General features: G+C 35.8%; 1 protein-coding gene across 1 annotated transcript; it reads left to right on the top strand.

The window, feature by feature from the left end:
• Positions 1-12,394: 12,394 nt before the first annotated feature.
• Positions 12,395-13,267, top strand: LOC128133882 (uncharacterized). The gene is made up of 2 exons (XM_052771395.1): positions 12,395-12,975; positions 13,063-13,267. Exons 1-2 carry the CDS (start codon positions 12,567-12,569, stop codon positions 13,089-13,091), a joined length of 438 nt encoding a protein of 145 aa, XP_052627355.1. The 5' UTR covers positions 12,395-12,566; the 3' UTR covers positions 13,092-13,267.
• The last annotated feature ends 1,516 nt before the right edge of the window (positions 13,268-14,783 follow it).

The following is a 14,783-nucleotide window of genomic DNA, read 5'->3' as shown; positions in this document are numbered from 1 at the left end:
GTAGGCCCAAAGTTGACTAGGAATCAAAGCCCAACATATGGCCCAATTTTCCAAATTAGGCCTAGGCGTATACATGGTCTCATTCTAAGGCCCAACATCATATAATCATTAAGGCCTAACTATGGCCCATCTATGGCCCAATTTTCCAAATTGGGCCCAAGCCCCTTACACGGACCTTACCTTAGGCCCATTAAATTACTCTAGACCATTTGCTTGATCTTGGATAGCCCATTTAATAACCCAATCATCAAGGCCCAACAATAAACCTAAGTGAAATTAGGATTTCACATAAAATGATGATTAGGGTTAGGTTTCCTACTTAACCCATTAAGGACTTAATCCTCTAAGGACTTTAATCCATTAAGTCTAATATCGTTTAGATTAATCTTTGCCAATGATTATTATTTAATATCTCAAGTTATTAAATAATTTCCGTGTGTCCCGATTAATTCCCCCAAATTAGAGTTTCATGGTATTAGGGTTTTCCAAACCCTAATTAGGGTTTTCCAAACCCTAATTAGGGTTTCCAACCCAATACTAGTCCATTAATTAATTTGTTGGGCTTTTAGATCAATTAGGGCTTTATTGGGCCTATTAAGCCCACTAGAATATTATTAAGCCCATATGGGTTTTATTGGGTGCATTAGAGTCCATTAACCTTCATTGGGCCCATTAGAGCTCCTTTGAGCCCATTAGGGTTTCTAGCACCCCAAACGAATCTATCACAAGAGGCAAAGCGGACCGCCACCCGACACGGCGGCCGATGGCGGCAGTCACCACCCTAAGGTGGTGGAATTTCCTTTCATTATTCCATTTTACAATTTACAAAGAAAATACTAAAAATAAACGCACATACACTACACTAAGCAAGGGAAACACACACACACACAGCCACCTAATGGTGGCCGACGGTGGCACATGGTGGCAGCCACTACCGGAGGTGGTGGTGGCAGTGGCGTTCCAACAAAATTCGGACAAACAATATATGCAACATAGTACATCAAAACCCTACACACCTAAACCATTGGTGGAACACGCACACAGCCACCTTCCATTGTGGCCGGTGGCAACGAAGATGGTAGCAAGGTAGTGCCATGGTTGTTCTTTGCGGTTGTCGGGCATCAAACACATACACGGTGTGCACAGCAACGAAAAACACACACACACTTCATCTTTTTCTCGTAAAGGAAACCCACACCACTTGTGGTGGGTGGCGATGGCGGTGATTAATGATGACATGAGCAAGTAAGAATCGTTTGAGTGGCGGCGGCGACGGCTAGCAGCAGCCTGAACGAAAGCGGAAGGGGGAAAATGATAGCATTCTCGATCGAGGGGCGGTAGTGTCCGTCACTAGCCACAACAGCGACCACGACGACAACTCTTGGCGGTTTCGTCTTCGACGTCAGCGGTGCAGCAATGGTATCTGGCGGCGATGTGGCAATGAAACAGTAACACGAACGTCACGCCGACAGCTAAATCGCATGACAACTCCATGGTGGTTTCTGGTATCTACAGTGGTGTTAACGGAGGAGTTGGCGGAGCCGGAAGTGAGGGTGGCGGCTGGAGAGATAAGTGGGGTTAGGGTTTGGTAACGATGGATTTAAACGGAAAGGAGGGTCACCGGGTTTAAATCCCGTGATCTTCAAACTTATATTCATTTTTCCAAGTTCAGCCCCTCCCCACAACATTCATTTTCAATTTAAACCCAAAAGTTATAATTCCTTACAAAATAAATTCCTAATTTACCATACATCCCCTAAGCCTCAAAAATCCTTTCAAATGAAGTCCCATAAGTTACCATTTAGACCCTCAGCATTAAAATCCTTTACACCTTAGGTACAAAATTTACTATATAGCCCCCAATATCTTAATTATGACATAATCAACTCTCCCACCTCATTTCTTTTTAAATTAAATTCAAATAATTACCACGGAGCCTCTGTCTTCATAAATATTTATAAAATGAGTCCCAAAGTCACGCTTTTAACACCCGAATTCTAAAAATGTGGCAACTAACTCCTCGAACCCAACACTCTGCATGAATAATTATTTATTTTAGGCTACCATTCATTCATTAACTTATTTATTTATCTAATAAATAAACAGGGTATTACATAAAAATTACACTACTTCTTGACTGCTTATTGTATGGGGTATCTGGTTTGAAGGGCCGCATAGGATTGCTAGATTTTAGAACGACTTAATTGCCAAAATGGTCCTTCCCTCCGGTGTTTCGTGTCTGGCCCTCGTCTGTACTTAGCAGTCTTGGAATACAAAACAAAATTTAATAATACTACAAACCTCACCAACACTAATATATAATAGTTATATATATATATATATATATATATATATATATATATATATATATACTCTGACCCGTAACGGGAACACTTAATAAAATTCTAAACATCCCTTCATTAAGAACTAGCCACTCAACCCTTTAGGTCAAACGCCTCAACTAAGGTTAGTATTGTACATAAATCATACCATAAGTAAATATGGGATGCACGCATATGTTATTTGTGGTCGGGCTAGTGATCAACAAACCTTGAGCAACGAATTTGACAAACTATAATGGTTGAGAGTTTTAGAGATTGAAGGATGTTCTCAAGATACGCTGCAAATACCTAGTACCTTAGAATCCCTAGGCTAGCTTTAAAACACTTACACAGTTTTAAAACACTTATATATTTAAAAATCATCTAACTTAATTAAAAATTTTCCAACCCCTTGATGCAGATGGCTGGAGACCACCGAGCTGGGATTGATCCTGCAGACCACGAGGATCATCACGAGGCCCCGATGTACTTAGCTGGAGACTTATATTTTCCTGAAGACGCCCCATATGATCCTGTTGCAGAGGAAAACCCTTCAGAGGATGAAGAGGAAGCCCCTTCGGAAGATGAAGACGGTCTATTGGAGGTCGTAAAGTCCGACGATTAGGGTATACTTGAGGACGTACATGATGAGTTGGACGATGATGACCTAGTAGAGGGAGGAGCCTATCCTACTTACCCTCTCCACCTAGGACGTATTATCAGATGTACTGCAATCACGACAAGAATCCCCAATTGATGAGGACACAGAGGATGAGTGTTCCTCCGAACCCATTAGTGGATAGAAAAGGAAATCGACTTGGTGACAACCGTCAAAAGTCAGGTTAGAACTCATCTAGAACCTTGTCATTTCCATGTGTGCACATAACTTGGCTTTATATGCAATGAGTTGAGCTAGATCGCGACTTAATAGATCCCTTGGAACAAGTAGTGTAACTTAGCTTATACTAAGCAATCACATTGATATGTGAATACTCAAACTAGGTTGTAAAGTGCCAAAGTTTAATCTTAAAACTAACCACAAAAACCATGTTCGGAAGATCAAAGATCATGGGTATGTAGAATACCCTAATTTCTTAATCAGAACATATGACGTGCTTAACTAGTTTGATAGCTTATCAAACTCAATTTAATTAAATCACAATTTGATTTAATTATGAGTTGGAAATAATATCCACACATCATAATTTGAATTATGAGCCAAGAATATAATCCAAGGATTGTCTAATCCTATATTCATATATTATGAACCTTTATTTCATTTATTTGAAATATAAAAATTTGATTTTAGAAAAATCAAATCATAAGTTATCATTTTTGAAACTTAATTCAAGATAATTCAAGTTTATGATTTTACTTTTAAAAATAAATAGTTCAATAAAAACCAAGAAATAAACTCTTGGAATTTTATGAAAATATTTAGAGTTTTTATAAAAATTAAAGCCAAATTTTTATAAAGGTTAAGAGAAGATTGAAAGAGGGTACTCTAACCAGGAAAAGCCTCATAATAACCCTCTCTCCTCCCCAAAAATTTGGCCATGCACAACCTCTTATTCACTATCTCTCACTCATTACATCTTAGCCCCTATATTTCAAAATTTGAGACCACATTTTGCATGTTAATACGAGAGAAAAAAGGGATCTTAGGGACATATTCTCTGGGAGAGATTTTTCCATTTGGTTTTCCATAAGTTAGCTCACATTACTGGAGTTTTATGGACGATTTTGGTGGAGTATAGCCCCAAAGAGACGACGCGAGAGATGGTCTATCCAGAGAGACAAAATCTCTCTTTATCTCTTCCTTCTCTCTAGAAACCTCACTTTCTCTCTCTAAAAATCAGCCCATCAACCATAAATTTTCAACCTTATTTTGACTTTTCTTGAGGCTTCATATCAAAGGGTAAGTGCTTATCATACACCTCTTGAAGATCCATAACATATTTTACAAGTTCTACTCACTTTCTCCTTCTAATTTTCAATTACTAAGGCATGTTCTTGCAAAGAACCTTTGTTTGATCTTGATGTTTGTAGATCATCTCCAAAAACATGTTGCATGTTCTGTAAATGGTGATGATCCATGATCAAACCAAATTCAAGAGCTAAGGTGAGCACATACAAGCCTTATCTAGCACCAAAAACCGATTTTTCAAAAGTTTAGTATCATCTATCTTGGTTGCATGTAAGATCAAATGCTTAGAAACAAGTATTTTTCTTTGATCACTAGGCTTGCATTACATGATCAAAGGTCTTAAAATTCACCCTAAATACGGGGAAAAATATTTTAGAAACTTAACATATCCATAAAAGAATGCCTAAATTTTCATGGATTAAAACCCCATAGAATTTTGTACACAAATTCGTGACTTTCAGCTACATTTAGAACTTGTGCACTATAAATTGCTACATTCCCTAATTTGTGGAGGTTGAATACCCCATTCATGTTTGAAATAATTGTGAGCAAAATTGTTTTATGAAAGTAAGTGGTTTTAAGAGGTGTTTTGTGAAATCCCAAGTGTTTAAACATAATCCTTACCTTTTTTATAAAAATAATGATTTAATGACCATAAATTCAAAATAATCATTTTCAGAAGAGAAAAATATATGAAAAATTATTATTAGTGTATTCTCAAAATACGAATTACATGTAAATATTCAGATGATTTGGACATTGTTTGGTATTTTATCCATATTTTTCATTAAATTGTAGCATGAACCTACATATTCAGGTAATTGGACTCGAAGACCCTAGCTAATATTTTTTGCAACCTTGGGAAAATCATGGGAACATGTAAAAATTAAATTGAGAATTTCAGAAACTGTTTACCATTTATTTTGAATTTTCTCTATTATTTGGGCTTTAATTTACAATTAGATATCAAATGACCTTAAAAAATGTCCAAAATTTTTTTGAACACCAATGCTCTTTGTCAGAACCAGAATAAAATTTTTTACAATTTTTCGAGTTCATTTTCATGCCTTTATGGATTTTCGAACACAAGGAACCATAAATTCAATAATACCAAAAATGAACCGAACAAACTTTGGGCACTTTGTGACATCACTAGTTGGATAGGTAGATCTTAGATAATGGTTTAGTGAATTTTATCTCACTAGAAACTATTTTTTCCGTAGGGCACTAGTAGAAATCGATCTCTACAACATAGAACCGCGAAGCTCAAACCGCAAACTCTCCTTAGTGAGTATTCACATCCCCTTTTTACTGTTTTCATGTTTTGGGGTGGAAAGCATGCTACTGTTTTATGAGCTATCCGTAATATTTATGAACTTGTGAACGTTGTTTTATGAGTTTGTTGAACTCGATTTTATAAACTTGTCGAGCCTTGTTTTATGAACTTAATAAACTTGGAACGATATTGTTTTATGAACTTAATGAACTTGGAACGATATTGTTTTATGAACTTGATGAACTTTGAACGATACCCTTTTCTGAACTTAGTGTTATGGACTTTTGCTATGAAGTTTATGCTATGAACTCTTGATATGAACTTTATATGTTAAGTCCCCGAGAACCGAACTACAACCTATTAACTCGTATTCGAGCCGATGGTCTTATGGATAACGCTATTTGGGGTAGAAAGCCCCCACTCACCCCAGAACTGTGAGTGCATATTTCTGTGAACTGACATCATGGGAACCATGGGCATGATGGAATGGGGAAAGAACGGTCGTTAGGCTAGGTTGTGAACGAAGTGCTTTGGCATTCAACACTCATTTAGAGTTGGAACTTTTGCTGAACAAATCTATATTTTCTTACTGAAATGATGCACCTTTATAATCCTGTGAACTCACCAACTATTTTATAGTTGAACCTCGTTTTTGCATACTTTTCAGGAAATGGTCAGTGAGCCAATTTAAGACACCACAATGATTTATGTTTATTGCTTTTGTTATGTACTAGACTATGTATTGTGGAACTAAAATGTAATTATTGTTTCAAATATGATGTAAACATAAAATTCTCAATGATTATGATTGGTAATCTTATTTACCTTGTGTTGTGAGACCTTAGCCTGTCACCCTTCGTGATTTTGCTTTAACGAGGTGTGATAGATTTGGTATCAGAGCCGAAGGTTAAATCGAATACCGGTTTTCCCTTTCCATTGGGAAAGCCTAAACTATAACATATGAGTTAATAAACATACCATCTAGTATAACTAAATCGGGTAGTGCACTACCGGACCCTAATTATTCATAGTCTGATCAACTATTTATAATTAAGGAAGAGCAAGTGCAAGGCCGAAATTGGTTATTGTGAGCGGTATGAACAACCTAGGATCTGCTTAGATATTAGACAAAATAGAAATACCCTTCATGTACCATGGCAGCTAATCGACACCATCCCAATGTTGTCTCCTTGTATTATGCATGAAGTGACTCGCTACTCCCAATGTACGTGGAACGTTTAGTTTAATGCATATTGTCGTATATGTTATGCTGCCAACTAATAATATGAAAAAGGCCTTTGCCACTCCTTCTAGGTTGCTATCTCTCTTTAGACATGGATTCTTTGAAAGTCTTAAGTGACTTCTCAAATGCGTATGTCTGGGCTTGCTCCTGTCCATAAGAGCTTTTTTGGAATTTTCGGACATACTTCTTTCAAGTGAGTTTTAGAATACCATCAACTATATTTTTCTCTATGCCCATTCCTAATATTTACATAGCAATCCTTAGGTCCTTCTCCTCAACCAATCTAGGGAACTATTTTTCTAACCTTTTGATATCCAACAAGTAGACTAAAAAACCAACATATTAGATGTCTCACCTTCGACCTAAATATAATTCCAGAGGAATTGCCTAAACTTTCCATGCCTAGACATGTCAAGTTCATAATTGACATAATTTATGGGGAAAACATATAACTAAAGCATCATACCGCCTAGCACCCTTCCGAAATACAAAAGCTATCTGGTCAAGTCCAGAAACCCCTTGCAAAAGGGATCATTCGTCTAAATACATCATGATGGGGTGCACTAGAGATATCCGTTAAAGAGAAAGATGGATCGATCGAATGTACATCGATTATAAAGAACTGAATAAGTTGACGATCAAACACTGATAATCTCTTCCCCGAATCAACGATCTGTTCGATCAACTATAAAATACCTAGTACTTCTCTAAGATCACCCAACCACTAAATGAAGTGACCCAAAAATTTAGGAAGTCCTTTTGGTAAAAAAAAATAAGGGGATGTTTTCAATTTGGTAGAATACAAGTTGTGCAACATGTCAACCTTGATTGTACCAAAGGGAGTGGACAATATCACAAAATATTGTGACACATCGCACCAATCCCTAGATTCCATATTGATGCAGAAGGACAAGATTATTGCGTACGCTTCGAGGCAATCGATGGTGCATGAGTAGAACTATACCACACATGACCTAGAGTTAGGAACGTTAGTATTCGCCCTTAAAATCTATAGACAGTACGTCAATGAAACCAAATGCACAATCTTTACTGAACACAAAGGCCTTCAACATATCCCAGAGCGAAGATGCTCAACATGAGGCAAAGGCAATGAGTAGCTTGTAAATGCAGTATACCTCACCGGAAGCTTGCCGACTTGAGTGAATCACTTGAATCCTCCTATTGATATGAATGAGACTTCAGGGACTACAATTGCGGATTTGCTATCTGAAACTGTATCTTTGGCTTCATTCTTAGATATCTATTTCAGTATTCATGTATGCTCAGTAAGGGCATAATACTCATCTTTGACATTTTTGACAATGGTCTCATTTAAGTATTCCACTTTGCCCAAATATGATTTCTCGAGTTTGAGCATGTCATTTCAAAACCTTTTGGTCCTATTATTTTATATTACACTACCAAAATGTTGATTTCAAAACATCTCTTAATTTACTCTTTTATGTCACTTTTCGTATTATAAATCATGAAAGTTTCCAAAATTAGAAAATTTTAAAACTTTGATATTTTTCATCAAATTCCTACCATTATGGTCTTAACTATTATTAATTGACATGTGAATTGTATGTTATCTCTTTTTCCGAGTATTTTTATAAATCAAATTTAAATTTTAAACAAGGATCATGGATTTTGGACATTGTACACTTAGCTTCTTGACCCAAGCCTATTATTTCATTCACTCAATGCAACTTTCTATGTGAGAAGAAAAACATAGTATCAAACCTTGGGTCATTTTCAAAATACTCACTAGCCGCTTTTAACAACTTAATTAGTTTCCTTACGGAATTTCTAGCATCGCTCTTGTCAAACTTGGAATGTTTACTTCCATTAATGTTCTTGCATCCTTATCAACCCTTTATGAATCATTCTCTCTATGTAGTAAAGTATTCTTACTCTATCCATTATAATCAACTTCATCATCAGTACGCACTTCATAACTACAAGCTTCCTCCAAATAGAGTGTACCCTGTTTATGATCTCTAGAAACCACTAAGTTTATTTGTGTTGCTTTACATGGCTAACCACCATAAATAGCTTGGTGACCCTCATCGATGAGGTGGTATATGTGTATCGACATTCTCTTTAGGACTGGAAAGAACTTGACTTTCTGCAAGTTCTAAATTTGTACCAAAGGTGGCTTTAGGGACCGCTTCCCCAATGATAATGATACCTCATATCATATTGTGTGCTACTCAAACTATCCCGTTGTAGTTCTTGGGATTCTTTATGGAACTTATGAAATGCCTAGAAGGAAGTGACACCCCATCTCTTATTAATTAGAATTCTATTAGCCATCACTACAGTAAATAAGATCATCATCATGAGAATTGTTTGCAACATTCACCTCTTTTGTAGTTTTACATCAGGAGCTCTGGTTATCATTACAATTCCAACATGAGATGTTTTTCCAATTGTTTAGTTAACATCTTCTCCCCCACTTGATGTTTCCCTTGGAACACTATCTATACATGTTCTTTTCAAGGATCCAATCATGAATGCTTTAAAAATTTAGCTATCCAACCCTAATAAAGCTGCTAACTATTGCCCCGGTACTGGGCAAACTATCAAGTAAATGATAATAGTGACAAAAACAAGGCTACGTCTTCTAACCCAATGGCAACAGAGGCTAGTCTTGAGGTTACTGAGTCATGTTTATTCTCATGAATCGTCACATAACTACCTTTTCATATTCATATTCCATAGCCAACGAATCACGTAGACCTTGTTTGCAGTAGAGGGTGCTTCATACATTTTCAACAATTCTCATTTCAAATTCTTGGTTGTCTCCAAACCGGCAAGCATATATGATCATCCTTAACCATTAATAATTTTAGCACTCTAAGTGCTTGATGGTACAAATGGTGTCGATTCTCTAGCAACATATATACGGTGCTTAAACCACCGGGTCGTAGATACAATTTATTTTATTGGAGATTGCCAAGGAATGCTAAAGGAAAGATCGGATTTGGGTGGAGGTGGATGTATAGGCAAAATCTGCACACTTCCTTCCCATTCAAGAAGATTACTGAATGGATAATATTTCATGGATTTACATAAACGAGATTTGTTGGATTAGTGTCTAAGTCCATAACTATTTTGGTATGTACTTGACCCGATGGTGCATGGTCCTTTTGGGTTGCCTTCACCAAAGCAACTTGATTAGAGAAATAAATAAAGAGAGAGAAGTTATTATGATTTATTAATATGTTATAAGAATAATATATTAAAGGAGAAATCATATTTGTTTAATTAATATTGGTCAATAATTAATTAAGAATTAATTTTGTGATCAAGTGTAATTAATTAAACTAGAGGGGCTGAATTGTAATTATGTAATAGTTACAAAATAAGGTAAGGATTATCTTATATATATGGTGAACGAATTTGAGGTGTAAATCCCTTAGAATTCGACTAGGATAAGGATTTCTAGGACTTATCTTATGGTTGCTTGGTGGACAAGCAACTAGATAAGGATAAGGACTAAAACCCTAATCTTTACACCTATATAAACCCCCTAGGGCTTAGGAATTCGGCCAACCCTTCCCAAGAAGTCCTAAGGACGAATTCTAACCTCCCTTCTCTCTCTTTATACCTTCTCCACTTGCTTATGGTGTTTGTAAGCCATTAGAGGAGTGACACTTGTGACTCTTAGCTTTCCAAGGTCAATTCAAGGAGGAATTGGATTGTTATTGCTATATAACAATCAAGGTATGTTCTTAAACCTAATTACATGTGAATTCTGATTTCCATATGCTAGAATTAGGGTTCAAAGTCTTGGATTCAAAGTATGTACAATAGAGAAACCTAGATCCGAGCTTTAGGGTTTGTATGAGCACATAGGATATCTTATGACCAAAACCCATCAGTGGTATCAGATCCATGATTGGTTTCTATTGTATTGATGCTTGATGTAACTGAAAATCGTGTTTTGGCCTCACTGTTCGACCTGACTCGGCGAGTCACTCTTGGACTCGGCGAGTCAGCCCTACTCGGCGAGTTCCAGAGGGTGACTCGGCGAGTCGGTGCGTCAGATAGTGCTTATCTCGGGATTTCTTGCTGTTTTTGCATTGGGATAATTACCTTATCATGTTAGATTAATATTAATCCGATTATATGATATATTTGACTATATTTTTAATCTAATTGAAGATATTTATCAATTAATAAGATAATTGTTTCCTTATAAGATAATTGATTAATTATTTTAAGTAAATTGATAAATTATTTTGCAAGAAATCATCAAATATGGATAATTATGTGATTAAATGTTAATTTGAATTATTTGTTATTTGATCCTTGTTGTTGTGAAAAGTTTCATATTTGGCCCTTTAGGTTTTATTGTTTAAATTTGAACCCCAAAAGTTTTGTTGTTTTGAAATTTAAATAGTTGAAACCCTAATGTTTTGAAAAAGGTTTCAAAACTTGCCCTCAAGTTTTGGAATTTAAATTTTGATTAAATAGTTTAATTTTGATGCATATTTAAATTCTAAACCCTAATGTGTTGAAATGTTTCAAAACTTGCCCTCAAGTTTTGGAATTTAAAAGTTGATTAAAAGTTTAATTATGAATGTTAAATTCTAAAACTCTAGTATTGTTTTGAAAAAAGTTCACATCACACCCTTATGGTTTTTTTAATTAAGGTGTATAATTAAAAGAGGTTTAGTAAATCCATAAAAGTTTAGGTTTACAATTTAATTGAATTAAAAGTATAGTTGTTAAATTAGACCACCTAGTATTTTGAAAGTATAAAATACACCCTATACTATATATAACATTAAAAGTCTAACATTATATATATGTATGAGTAAAAGTCAGTCTTACCGTTAGTAGGCCTCATTCTCGAAGCTGGTCTATAAGGGGTGTTTAAGGAAATTGCCTATAAAATGGCGATTGAATGGGTATCCACTCTTACCCACCGCACTCTTGACTAGTGGAGGGTCGTTAGCCGAACGGGTAGGATAGGACGAAACCTTCCATTATAAGTATAATGAATTATTAAAGTAACTAAATGTTTCATAAAATTCCCAATATTAGTTACTTAGGCAAAAGTGAATTGATGCAATTCCATGAAATTACACTTTGTGCCCTTGCAAAGACGTTAGTGGAGCGTGTGTGGTTTACCGGCACACTAAATGGTTCTAAGCAATGGTAGCAAAGGGTGACTCAATGTTTGTCATAGTTCGGTGGAGCGTGTGTGGTTTACCGGCACATCGAATAGGTGACTGTAACATGTGAGGGCACCATGTAAGTTTGCATGGTTATTCACACCCGCTTTGTGATCCTCGGCATCCCAGTCACAAACAAGAGGGGCATATCGAGATTTAAACATGCCATTGAAAGTTCAATGAATCTCAAAGGATCTAGGAGTTTTCATAGATTTAAAACTTAAATTTCTTTTTCGTTTTTCGTGGTGGAAATTAGTGAGTCGTCATTCACTTACCTTCAAATGTTCTGCAATTAGGGTTACGACATCCTTCTCCCGAGTTGTAGAATATTGTGTTGGGTCCTAGCCTTAGTATTTCATTTGGGTGACTTACTAAGGACTCAATCTATCAACTAACTTGAATTTGTTTTTCTCCCGTTTTGTAGATGTCAAAGTTCGACAACTATGGTCTTCCCAAATCCCGTGGAACAAGCATTCCACATGAAGATGGTATTCCACGATTCAATCGAGGAACGAGAAATCATGCTTCACTTCCTCCTCCTCCTCCTATTGTTCTCCCTAACCCACAAGATCGAAGAATTGAAAGGTTCAATATCACTAAAGCCCTATTGGAAATGAAACATGAAGATGGTAAACCCGTGTGTGCCCACGTTCTAGGAATGAAATCACACATTGATAGGTTGATAATGTTGGGTGTGTCATTCCCGAATGAGTTGGCTGTAAATTGGGTTTTGCAGTCACTTCCAGAATCGTATAATGAGTTCAAAAGAAAGTATTATATGATGGATCATGACGACAACCTCATTGACCTAACTTACATGCTCATTGCTGCTGAATCAGAAATGATTTGGCGAAGCAATGGAGCGTATTTGTTGGGAGAGTCAATCGACCATACTTCCGAGGACGTTCTAGGAGAACCGACCTGCGTTTACTGCCAAAAGAAAGAGCGTTGGATACAAGTCTGCCCAAAGAGCCTAAAGAGTCCAGAAGATGGGAGAGTCAAAGAGTATGGCTGCGCTTCAGGTAAAATCCACTATCTGACTCCATTAAGTTCCTATTCATTAATTCTTAATACATAATGTAATAAGATTGCATTTGAATGTTTTAAAGGATCGGTGAAAAGAAAGGAAGCTTGGTGAAAGAGCAAGATGAATCAAATCACAAGGAATGGATCTTGATCGCATGGACTTGAAGATTAGATCTTAGATAGTTATGATAGAGTTGTTAGAAAATTTTCTTTTGAAATACATAGTTTTCAATGGATTTTGCATTGTAAGGACATATGTTTTCCGCTGCTTTTATAAATAAAATAAATTTTCGTTTGACTTATTTATTTATTTGTTTATTTCCTTGCAATGAAATCGTTATGAAAATTGGTGTTTGCATATTTCTACAACAAATGGATATGATTCTTATTTATGGTGTTTATGGAAAAGTCGAGAATTTACCAAATAGGGAGAGTTTTCTCATCGCCCAAGTTTCAATTGGACAGAAATTTGGAATCATGCAACTTGGTTGCACGATGAATGGGAAATTTCATATATGGAAATTAGACTAATTCGTTGACAAGGTGTCAAGTGAAGGACTAAGAGATCGAGCACACAATGTTGCGTGTTGATCAAGTCCACCATAAGAGTAAAAATGATATTCGTCATGATTTACTAAAGGTTTAGTAAATATGATTATACTTACAAGATTAAGTGTAATTCTGAATTGATTAAAGGGTTTAGATCAATAACAGAACGAATAAGAAGAATCAAGTAGGCAGAAAGATAAAAGTTTCTCCATTCTAAGAAGATGGGAGAGTACCTTTTATGCTTTATGGTAAGTCTTAATGATTAAGAACCATATCTCAATTGATCCTCTAAGTGAGTCTTAGTACAATTGTATGTCTAAGAAGAGGAATCAAGAATTGAAGAAATGGTTAAATCAATAAGTCAATCATATTTCGTTCCAATAACAAATCTTAAAGTTAAGATTGTGACATTGAGTGAAAGGTATTAAGAAGGTTTGTAATTTTCATAAAATGTGGAAAGTTGTGATGTCTTGGATAAGACAAAGACCAACTAGGACAAATTTATGAAGTGTTTTGATAAAAACTACACTAACTCTTGAATATTTGTTTGTCAAGAAATGTTTATTGACAAGAGAATCTTATATGTCAAGGAGTCAGTGGGAGTCTTAATGGTCTTGAAAGGTTTCAAGAACAAATCAAATAAACCTTATCGATCATCACTAGCACACGAGTTGAGGTTTACAACCTATCGTGTTGACATTATTTTGATTCTGTGCCAATCCAATCGAGTTAATTATGCATGTGAGTTCTATGAGTTCTCATTTTGAACGCATAAAAGGCAAAGCACCTTAATCAATGAAAGGTACATTGATAGGAAAGGGTGAGCTACTTAACTACTTGGAAGACATGGTGGGCAGCTGTGCTACCATAAAGGCAAGAAATCGAGATCAAGAAAGTTCGATCCATAAGAGTTTGAATTTGTCGTAAACTTTGGTTTTGACAAATTCACATGGATAGGAACAAATACACTGTTTAAATCTAAGTGTCATAAGATTTCCTCCTTCATGAAAATGATTGTGAGGAAATGCTTTCACTAAGACAGATTTTAAGAAAGATAGTGATTGTAAAATTGCATTCTCGAATTCGATTATGGTTACGGTATCCCTTTCCATAATTTGAATTGTGAGGTTTGGCAATTAGTCCTAATTGTTTAGACACACATATGAACTATCGAAGGCAAATGTGTATAAGTTCAAGAAACCTTGATAAAAGATTATCAAAGCACTAAGTATTAAAAACATGAACTTAAGAAATT

Source organism: Lactuca sativa, chromosome 4 (assembly GCF_002870075.4).
Source record: "Lactuca sativa cultivar Salinas chromosome 4, Lsat_Salinas_v11, whole genome shotgun sequence".
NCBI classification, from domain to species: domain Eukaryota; kingdom Viridiplantae; phylum Streptophyta; class Magnoliopsida; order Asterales; family Asteraceae; genus Lactuca; species Lactuca sativa.
This window is presented reverse-complemented; position numbering and strand designations above follow the sequence as displayed.

What these genes read in the sequence shown, in the direction of transcription:
- LOC128133882 (XM_052771395.1), top strand. Translation starts at nt 12,567, where the DNA reads ATGAAACATGAAGATGGTAAACCCGTGTGTGCCCACGTTCTAGGAATG. An exon ending in AGAGTATGGCTGCGCTTCAG is followed by an intron (nt 12,976 to 13,062) that starts GTAAAATCCACT and finishes AATGTTTTAAAG; the next exon opens with GATCGGTGAAAAGAAAGGAA.